The following is an 8037-nucleotide window of genomic DNA, read 5'->3' as shown; positions in this document are numbered from 1 at the left end:
CCCGGTCCAGCTCACTCTCGCGCTCTCTCTCTCGCTCTCTCGGTCTCGCTCTCGCTCTCTCTCTCGCTCTCGCTCTCGCTCTCGCTCTCGCTCTCGCTCTCGCTCTCGCTCTCGCTCCCTCTCTCGCTCTCGCTCTCTCTCTCGCTCCCTGGTCGTCTCTGTCTGCCTGCCTGTCTCTGCTTGTCTTTGCTGTCTCTCTCTCCCTCCCTTCTCCCCCCCCCCCCCCCTCCTGCACCTGACAGCCACCCACGCGACAAGAGTCGGCGCTCTCGCCCCTCTGGCCTGGCACACCTGTACTGCACTAACCACGCCCCCCCCCCCCTCCGTTGTTAATCTCGCCGCGCGCCGCAGGTGCGAAAGTCGCAGACCTTCTCGACGTACGCGGACAACCAGCCCGGCGTCTCGATCCAAGTCTACGAGGGCGAGCGCCGCTTCACCAAGGACAACAATATCCTGGGCAAGTTTGACCTGAACGCGATCCCGCCGATGCCGCGAGGCATGCCGCAGATCGAGGTGACCTTCAACGTCGACGCGAATGGTACCTGTCTCTCCCTCGCTCTCTCCGTCCCTCGCTCTCTCCGTCACTCTCTCACTCTCTCCGGCGCTCTCTCCGGCGCTCTCTCTCCCCTCTCCCCTCTCCCCTCTCGCTCTTCGCCACCTCTCCCGCCAGACCGCGCGCCGCGCGATCCCAGCCCCTGCCTCACGACCCCCTCCCCCCCCCCCTCGCCCACCTCTAGGTATCCTCACCGTCTCGGCGCTCGAAAAGTCGAGCGGCAAGAAGCAGGACATCACCATCCGCGCCGAGAAGGGCCGCCTCTCCGACGAGGAGATCGAGCGCATGGTGAAGGAGGAGGAAGAGAACCGCGAGGCGGACGCCGCGTACGCCGCCAAGGTGGAGGCGCGCAACTCGTTCGAGACGTACGCGTACTCGCTGCGCAACACCTTCTCGGACGAGGCGACCAAGGCGAAGCTGCCCGAGTCGGAGGTGCAGAAGGCGACGGAGGCGATCGACGCAGCGCTCGCCTGGCTCGAGGAGAACCAGTCCGCCGAGAAGGACGAGTACGAGGAGAAGCAAAAGGAGCTGCAAAACACAGTGCTGCCCATTCTGCAGGCCGCCTCGGGCGGCGGCGACGCCGACGCCCCTGGCGGCGATGCGAGTGGCGAGCCCACCGTCGAGGAGGTGGACTGAGAGACGGCTGGTGCGGGCGGGGAGCGAGGCAATGAGCAGCTATTCGATCGCTCGCTCTCTCTCCGCGCCGGGGGCGCCCCCGGCGCCCCCCCCGTACGCAGATTATAGCGAGATAGAGGAGTCTGAGTACTGAGAGAGCAACGAGGAGAATTACGATTCCGCCCCAAAAGAGTATGAGATTGAGAAATGCCGAAAGCGGAGCGCATGGCGCATGCTTTGGACACTGGTGGCGATGCCAAAAACACCGAGACGCCGCGGGTGTGCGTGGACCGCGGTCCGCGCCCGCTACTTTACGCGCTAGCGTGAACAGTCAGCGGCGATCGGCCCCTAACAAAAAAAATTTGTTCCAGTCTTAGCAAGCAAAAGGGAGCACACACGACTTAGCGATCGGCCCCTAACACCACCGAGCACGGTCCTTGGCTTCGCCCTCGAGCCCAAACCCCGTGGAATGAAAAACCCAGACGGCGACACGCGCCGCCGGCGCCGTCATGCCGCTCGTTGGAGCACATTCTCAGAGCCCGCGGCAAATCCTAGATCCGCTGGCGCGCTCAGTCACGTTGCGTAGCAAGAAGCCGCGCGCAGCGACTCGAGCACGCAGAAACCGCCAACGCACGCGATGCCAGGGGCTACATGCACCTACCTGAGTGAGCTCCTCCGCGACGGCCCCGTTTCGCTGCTTCGCCGCGATGAGAGGGCCTGTCCACAGCCAGACCCTTGTGAAAAGAGGCAACGTCCTTCTTGCGGCGTCAAGCGCAACTACGGTCGCCGATGAGCTGCGCCGCGAGGAGTCGACCGCGCGCTCCCACGCCTCCTCCGCGTACACCTGTTTCGTATCCATACGCGTAAGAAGGCTACACGCGGCGCACCCACGCCTCCCTCGCGTGCACCTTCGCTTTCGCCCGCAGCGGCTCCAGCTGCCGCTCTATTGTCGCCAACTGTGCCGCGGCCTCCGCCTCCCAAGCCTGCCATTCTGGAGAAACGCAGCGGCTGCTGTCAATCCTCTGCGCGACCTGACGCGAATCGGCCACCGCCGGCACCTTCCCCGCCTGCACCTCTATTGGCCGGGGCGGCGGGGCCGGCTCGAGGGGGCGAGGCTGTGGAACCTTGGACCCCTCGACCTGTGCAGCCTCCACTGCGTCCGACTCGAGGCTCCGGCCAGCAGATTTGGGTCGAGACACCACCTGCGGCTTCGCATACTGCTCAGGAGCATGCTGCCCCTCCGTTGCGCTGCCGACAATGGCCGCTGCGTCCTGCCCATCGCTGCCGGCGTCAGGCTCTAGAGCTTCCGCGCCACCCCCCCCAGCCTCACGCTCCTTGGCCTCGCCTCCAGGGGCCCCTGCTGCCGCCTCCGCCGCTGCGGCTTCCAGGCTCGACAAATCCTCCGCCGCCTGCGGCGAAGTTGCGTCGCGCGCGGGCAGCATCAGGCTCTCGGAGACCTCCGACGCCGTGCCTGAGAATGCCGTCACCGTGGCGGCACCCTCGGACCGCTCCGCCGCACCCGCGTGTGCGAGGTAAGCCTCCGGCGGGGGTGCAGCGCCCTTCTCTGTGGCTGCCTTGGCGAGCATGGAGGCATGGAGCTGCTGAAGCTCCTCGCCGCTGACGCCGTTGTACTAAGGGGTAGGGAGGCGGGAGTCCTGTGTGAATGTCTCTTGAGAAGAAGCTAGATAGGGGGGGGGCCAGGGGCGCCTGTAACTCGGGGTCGCCGCGGTAGGAGGACCAGAAATTCACCGCCTCAATCCACGCCTCGAGCTTCCTCGGCTGTTCCAGGGCGAGGAGGAGGCGGCTGCGCGCCGCCGCTTTGCTCTGCCCAGCGTGCCTTGGATCTGCGCCAAAGCGCATTGGTCATTGTTAGTGGCGGTGGGTCCTCGGCTCACTGCACTCGCCGCCGCCGGGCCAGCGCACACCTAGGTCGATCTGGAACGCCCGCGCGTGAAATTTGCCTCCCTCCCGCACCTCCTCCGGCGGCGTCACCACCGCGCCCCGTACCACCATCTCCTTCTTGGCTGGCTTGCCCTTCTCCTCGTCGGCGGGCGTCGCCCAGTACGAAAGCACGCCTGTGATGGACGCACCGTAGACCGGGGTGGGATCAGGATAGGCGTTGGCCTTCCTGTGTGTGGCTGTATGCGAAGGTGGAGCCAGCGGGAGGGAGGCGGTGGTTTCGCGGACTGGCAGCGAGGGGTGGGGTGCGGCGCTGACCGTCTTTGATGGAGCACCACCGCCTCTTCCACGACTTGAACCCGCCCGAGCTGCGCTTGTGGACCCATCCTACGGTGGGCGAACCTTCGACCTCGGCCCTCCTCGGGACCTCTCTGGTGGGCAAGGCCGGATGCGCATCCCGGCCCGGGTGCACCTCACTCCAATTCGTCCAGCGGAAGAATTGTGGTGGACTGTTCGCATTACAAGATTGCCGCTGGCGGCGTTCCTGACACCTGGGTCCGCGGACTCGCAGCGGTACTTGAGGCACGCACTCAAAACCGCAGCGGTACGTACTTGCGGCACGCACAGTAATCGCATGCACGCGCGCAAAAGGGTGTTTCCCCCCCGGTATGGGGCGTTTCCCCCCGGTATTAATTGGTTGTATCACTACCGTATTTGCTGTGCATCTGTCAGTATTTGCATTTGTACATGTACTTTTAGCATTGGGAGAATCTCTCATTTGTATTAGTCAATACATGCAAATACCAAATTGCAATACTGCCCATTAACTTTTGAGCGCGTAGACCTACCCGTAGCTAGGCGTGTGAAGGAGACGCGGATCACTAGCCGCCTCGACATCGAGGTCTTAGACCTGGCCCGTCCTCATGTCGCGACACATGAAAACATTGGCAAACGCGCCCGCGCCCAAGAACTTGAGCGGCTGCAGGTCGCCAAACGCTGGCTTGGCGCATCCGGCCGCGCAACACTGGTCGTCGTCGTCCTCCCTTTCCCTCCCGGCTGGCGGCTGGTCCTTCGGCCTGGCCTCACACTTAGCCTCGGGCTTTGCATTTGCGTAGCTGAGCCGCTGAGGCTTGGGCGCAGAGTGGCGCTGGATCTCGTCGAGCTCGCGCAGGGCGGGGGGGAGGCTGGAGTGGAAGCGCTGCGGCGAGGGGTTGGCCTGCGAGGGAAGGCAAGGCGGTAAAGGTCCACATACCCCCTTATAACCCGCATCTCCACGCCGCCTGCAAATTAAGCCCGCTGCCGAACGAGTTCCGTCGCTCCATGATCAAGGGTGGCGAATCAACGGCGCGCGGCTTGAGAGACGAGAGCTGGTCCTGCATCTCGGACGAGATCGGGACGGTCGCACTGGTGGCCGAGAGGTTCGAGTGGTTTGACAGGTCCTCGAGCGCCTGAGAGACAAGTCCAGGACGTGTTGGGGACGTGCCCGCGCGGCGGTGCTCCCCCTCACCGCCCCTCGCGCGCAGAGAGGTTCACGGACGAGGCGACCCGGGAGGGAGATGGTGTCGTCGGCGTCGAAGTCGCGAGCGGGTTAGGCGAGTAGAGGGGCGAGGAGATTGAGCTGCTGCTGCGCCTCAGTCCGGCGCCCTCGTCCGGCAACGCGGCGAAGGGCGAGTCGCCAATGACGCCGACCGCCGACACCCACGACCACAGGTGAGAGAGGATGCCGGCGGTCTTGCGCGCCTTTCAGACGCAGACAGCTAGGGTAGCGTCATTGTGATCAGGCTTCGGTTGGGACTTTGGGCCGCGAGCAGTGCGCCTTAGCATGCGAGAAGATGGCGAAGTACGGGTCGAGGAGCTCGACGAGCTCGGGGTCGAGCGCGGAGAGCGGGAAACGGTGCAGCTGCTGGATAATCGGCGAGTCCACCTGGGGTGAGGGTGAGGTATTCGAGCTAGGGCTGGGGGTGGGGTATTCGAGCCCCACCGAGCAAGCCCCACCGCCTCGGAGAGCAGAACTGATGCCGTCGGCCAGGACGCGACGGGGCACACGAGCGAGGGCTCGGCTGGCGGCGCCGCCGGGGAGGGCAGGTCGAGACGGAGCATAAGAAGGACGGGCTCAAGCACGTGCAGCAGCGGGGCAGGTGGCGAGCGCAGCCGGGAGAGCAGCCCGAAGTTGGTCGCAGCCAGCTTACGCAGCGAGGACTCGAGGCACTCAAACGCTGCGCGTAGCCGCGACTGGTCGACTTCGTACGCCAGCTGGCCCTTGAGTAGCTCCCCCTGCAATGTGGTGGGCGCGTTGCTAAAGCCGTAGTCCAGTGTGCATGGCCATGGGTCTTGTTCACTATCACAGCAGTGGACGCCCCATGCTGGACGGGGCTGGCCCAGATGGTGAGCAGACCCACGCCCTAGCGAGTTCACCGCTCGATGAAACGCCGCATCACACGCACCAAAGACGGTTCGGGCTCGAAGAAGTGACCCGCGCGCGGCAGCAACCGCAGCTCGGCCGGACTCGCAGACACGTTGCGCAGGACATGCAGCAAGCGGAGCGACTGCGGTGTCGGCACCTGGCGCGGGGAAACGTGTCTCAAATGACTGTGCGACGGGGCGATCCTCCATTGGCGCCGTCCATTGGCCTCGAGGACGCGTCGGAGCCCCCCCCCCCCCCCCCCTCACACAAAGAGCGGAGAGGGGAGGTGGGAGTGGGTAGACACGTGCGCGGGGGTAGTCAACTAGAACCCATGCGTCGCTCGGATGCGGCGATGCCGACGGGGCGCGGTAGGTCACCACGCAATCTATCCTGCCGCAATCTCCCCAGATCTCCCCGGATCTCGCGACAGCTCACCACGCAATCCATGCTTTACTTTTGTGTGGGTGAGTATCACACACCTCACACAAGCACGGGAGGAGATATAGCCTCCGGATATAAGAGCCGTAGGCCCGGTATAGCGGTACCTCCGGTCCTCCGCCGGTAGGAGAGGGAAGGGCGGCCCTCCCAATAGAACGTCAACGAGTCCCAACTACTGTGCTACAAGAGATTCATGTACAACCGGATCCCTCCAGTTCAGGGAGGTGCCCTTGGCAAGGCGCCGCCCCTTTTTTCTCGAAGCCCGGCCGGCACCGCCGCCAAGCATCGGCCCAGCGCGCGCGATTGATTGCAGTACGCGGGGGCCGCGCTGGGCGCCCACCGCTTTACCAGCCGCCGCCGCCGCCCTTGCCGCCCTTGCCGCCGCCCTTGCCGCCGCCCTTGCCCCCCTTCTTTCCGCGCCCGCCGTGGTGCCCCACGCGGTGGCCGCCAGAGCCCCTCGCCGCGAGGGCCTCCAGCTCAGCCGGCACGGGCTGCTGCGCGTCGGCGAGGATCCTCGCCTGTACCGCGCGAGGCGACGAGGGCGAGTCAGCCTTGGGGGGGCGGAGCGAGGCGGAGAGCGCGCGACCGAGGGCGCTGCCAGCTCTGGCGCGTGCCGCCCGTCCTTGTGCGTGAAGAGCGTGTCCGCGCGCCCCTTTGCGCCCGCGCGGCCGGTGCGGCCGATGCGGTGGATGTAGTCGTCCGAGCCGCCCTCGCCGGGCGGGTAGTCGTAGTTGATCACGCGGTCGATGCCCTGGATGTCGAGCCCGCGCGCGGCGACGTCGGTCGCGATGACCATCGTCACGGCGCCGTCGCGGAAGGACTGGATGACGCGCTCGCGCTCGCGCTGCGTGCGGTCGCCCGAGCAAGTGTCGACGGAAAAGCCGTCGTTGTAGAGGTGCTCGCCGATGCCGTTGACGTCCTTCTTGGTGTTGCAAAAGACGATCACGCGCGTCGCCGCCTCGCCGCCGCCCTTGCGGAACGGCTCGACCAGCTGCAGGAACGCCTCCCACTTGTCTCGCGGGTGACCGAGCACTGCCACGCGCTGCTCCACACTTGGGTTGGCGGTCAGCTTCTCGCCGCCGCTGCCGACGGTGACGCGCACGCGGCCGGCGGCGCTGCTCACGTCGAGAAGCTCGTCCGCCACCTACGGTGTGGATTCACACTACGGTGTGGATACACTCGACGGCTGGGCGGGAGGACGGTCTCGTGCAGTGTACTCAGAGCGCCGCCAGATGGTTGAATACAGCTGACTACGTCTCCTCACGAGTGCTGGTTGGAGTAGAGAGATCCGTACTCCGCTTCTAGGGTCCGCCACCCGCTGCACCGCCTTCGGCCACGTCGCCGTGAAGAGCAGCGTCTGCCGACCGACAGCCGGGATGGCAGCCACCAGAGCGCGGATGTCCTTCTCGAAGCCCATGTCGAGCATGCGGTCCGCCTGCTCACAGGTGTGGCTGGATCTATTCTGTCCGCGCATCCGGTCCGCTCGCCAAGCACGAGGGACCGCGGCTGATCTCGGGTGGCATCTCGGCGGCATCTCGGCGGCATCTCGCGCCTCGTCGAGCACGAGGACGCGGCACTCCGCCAGCGTCGTGCACGGCCCCTCCTCCTCCTCGCCCTTGCCGCCCTTGCCGCCCTTGCCGCCCTTGCCCTTGCCCTTGCCCTTGCCCTTGCCCTTGCCGCCGCCGCGCGCCTGCATCGCCAGCATATCGAGCATGCGACCCGGGGTAGCGACCACGATGTCGGCACCGCGCGAGAGGTGGCCCGCCTGCACGACCTTTGGCGCGCCGCCGTACACGACCACCGAGCGCGCCCCGAGCGGCGCGCCGAAGAGGAGCGCCTGCCGGACATGTGTGGACATGTCATGGACGTGTCCTGGGGAGTGGACGGTGCGCCGCCAAAAGAGGAGTGCCTGCTCGTTGATCTGGATAGCGAGCTCGCGCGTCGGCGCCATGACGAGGCAGTACGGGTGCCGCGGACCCGAAGAGAGCAGCTTCCCGCGCACAGCGTGCCAGCGGGCAAGTGCGGGTAGGAGGTATCCGAGCGTCTTGCCGGAGCCTGTCTTGGCGACGGCGAGGACGTCGCGGCCCGCCACGGCGGCGGGCCAGGCAGCGCCCTGCACCGCCGACGG

General features: G+C 66.2%; 3 protein-coding genes across 3 annotated transcripts in view; 1 reads left to right on the top strand and 2 right to left on the bottom strand.

Annotated features, from left to right (window-relative positions):
- EMIHUDRAFT_470246 (hypothetical protein) overlaps nucleotides 1–1354 on the top strand; it is a 4541-nt gene extending 3187 nt beyond the window's left edge. Inside the window, exons 10-11 of the mRNA XM_005770058.1 lie at nucleotides 352–538; nucleotides 738–1354. Coding sequence (XP_005770115.1) covers nucleotides 352–538; nucleotides 738–1189 — 639 coding nt within the window. The 3' untranslated portion in view covers nucleotides 1190–1354. The remainder of the gene's footprint in view (nucleotides 1–351; nucleotides 539–737) is intronic.
- A 686-nt stretch (nucleotides 1355–2040) lies between these two features.
- On the bottom strand, nucleotides 2041–3453 carry EMIHUDRAFT_243833 (hypothetical protein; the record flags this gene model as incomplete). Its single annotated transcript, XM_005770057.1, has 5 exons — nucleotides 2041–2199; nucleotides 2293–2799; nucleotides 2918–3012; nucleotides 3094–3296; nucleotides 3386–3453. The coding sequence occupies 5 exons, from the start codon at nucleotides 3451–3453 to the stop codon at nucleotides 2041–2043; spliced, it is 1032 nt and encodes a 343-aa protein (XP_005770114.1).
- Nucleotides 3454–6534: 3081 nt separating this feature from the next.
- On the bottom strand, nucleotides 6535–7737 carry EMIHUDRAFT_55878 (hypothetical protein; the record flags this gene model as incomplete). The annotated part of the gene is made up of 3 exons (XM_005770056.1): nucleotides 6535–6978; nucleotides 7174–7415; nucleotides 7629–7737. Coding segments are annotated over 3 exons (795 nt in total), but the record flags the coding sequence as incomplete, so codon positions are not given.
- Nucleotides 7738–8037: the final 300 nt, after the last annotated feature.

This window comes from Emiliania huxleyi (genome assembly GCF_000372725.1).
Source record: "Emiliania huxleyi CCMP1516 unplaced genomic scaffold EMIHUscaffold_400, whole genome shotgun sequence".
Lineage (NCBI taxonomy): Eukaryota > Haptophyta > Isochrysidales > Noelaerhabdaceae > Emiliania > Emiliania huxleyi.
Note: the sequence above shows the minus strand (reverse complement) of the source record. Positions and strands in the feature narration are given on the sequence as shown.